This window comes from Pundamilia nyererei, unplaced genomic scaffold, assembly GCF_000239375.1.
Source record: "Pundamilia nyererei isolate P.nyererei 1_Seehausen unplaced genomic scaffold, PunNye1.0 scaffold00537, whole genome shotgun sequence".
Classification (NCBI taxonomy): Eukaryota; Metazoa; Chordata; class Actinopteri; order Cichliformes; family Cichlidae; genus Pundamilia; species Pundamilia nyererei.
The window spans coordinates 9,230-10,568 of NW_005187938.1; the positions used below are offsets into that span (position 1 = coordinate 9,230).

Here is a 1,339-nt window from a genome sequence, read left to right on the forward strand (position 1 = left end):
TGAGATCTTGTTGTGAGACACTGAGTGTTACAGTGGGAGCAGGTCGACCAGTGGCTGAACAGGAAACAACCCACTCTTCAGTAGAGTTTGACTCTCTGACATCAACAACAGGTTCATGCAGCTCTGTGAAGGATCAGGAGATATTGCAAAGACTACATTGTCAAGAAGAAACCAGCTTCTGACACATTTTATAGTATCTTTATAAGATTGAGTCTAATCTGCTTGAAGAAAGTAAAAGTTCTTACCATAGACTCGGAGGCAGGTTCTACCAATGAAGGAGCCTTCAGGGTAAGTGATAAACAGACAGTGATAGCAGCCTTCATCCTGCACCGTCACATTCCTGATGACTATGGAGCAGTTCTGTAGTTCAGTGTGTTTAAACTTAAATTTCTCTGTAAAGCCATCATTCACTCTCTGACCAAAGTACTTGCTGTAGGTGGCAACATTTGTCTCCCCATCATGTGAGATTTTCTGCCATGTGACCTGAAGGACGTCTTTAGTCTCCAACAGCTGACAGCTGAATTCAGCATCTTCTCCCACTGCTGCCAGCACAGTCTGCTGTGTTTGGATCACTGCTGTTAGAGCTGCAGGAGAAAATAAATGAACGGTTAGATGTGAGAATGAGGAAATATTAGTCAGTGAAAGAAGCAGCTTTTCTTAGCTTTTCTCTTTTTATCCTTATCCTGACATGAAGTCAAACATTAACATGATAAAAACAAACAAACAATCAGCATCAAAGAGAAACACTGGTTACTGTTTCCTACCTTTTGGAAGGACTCCACAGAGAAAAAGTAGATAGACAAGCACGCAATATGTCATTGCTGTTATAAAGTGTCAAAGTTTGAGATGAACCCGAGAGTTCTGTGGATATAAAAAGATGTCAGGTTTGTATTGAATAAATATATGCATGTACTACACAGAATTCCGTGCAGACATAAAACACAATGACTGGCGAGTTTTAAAAACACAACAAGTTACTTCTGTTTTCATGGTTTTCTTTCTGCTTTTTCTCAGGGCTTCTGTGAAAAAAAAAGTTAAGTATGAAGTTTGAAATCAGAACGGCCACAAAAAAGTGGAAGTGAAGAGGTTGCTATTTGCATTTCTCGCATTCCTCATCTGAATCAGATCCTCAAGACAAGATTACAAATAACAACACCTCCGCTTCGCTGGAATCCTTATTTCAGTGTCTCTGCGAAGTTAAGATCTGGATGGCCTCAAATTTTCTCGTGATCATCTTGTGATCATCTTTGGACCAAGCTGCAATTCTAGTACCCCGGATCTCGACCTGCGCAGTTTAGCACCTTTTGTTAAACTGCATGCAAAAAGTTTATATGGGCAG

At 40.4% G+C, this 1,339-nt stretch overlaps 1 protein-coding gene across 1 annotated transcript; it reads right to left on the minus strand.

Annotated features, from left to right (window-relative positions):
• Window positions 1-10: 10 nt before the first annotated feature.
• LOC102197570 (OX-2 membrane glycoprotein-like) lies at window positions 11-948 on the minus strand (the record flags this gene model as incomplete). Its single annotated transcript, XM_005754311.1, has 3 exons — window positions 765-948; window positions 246-584; window positions 11-123 (listed from the first exon to the last, which is right to left on the minus strand). Coding segments are annotated over exons 1-3 (507 nt in total), but the record flags the coding sequence as incomplete, so codon positions are not given.
• Between the last annotated feature and the right edge of the window lie 391 nt (window positions 949-1,339).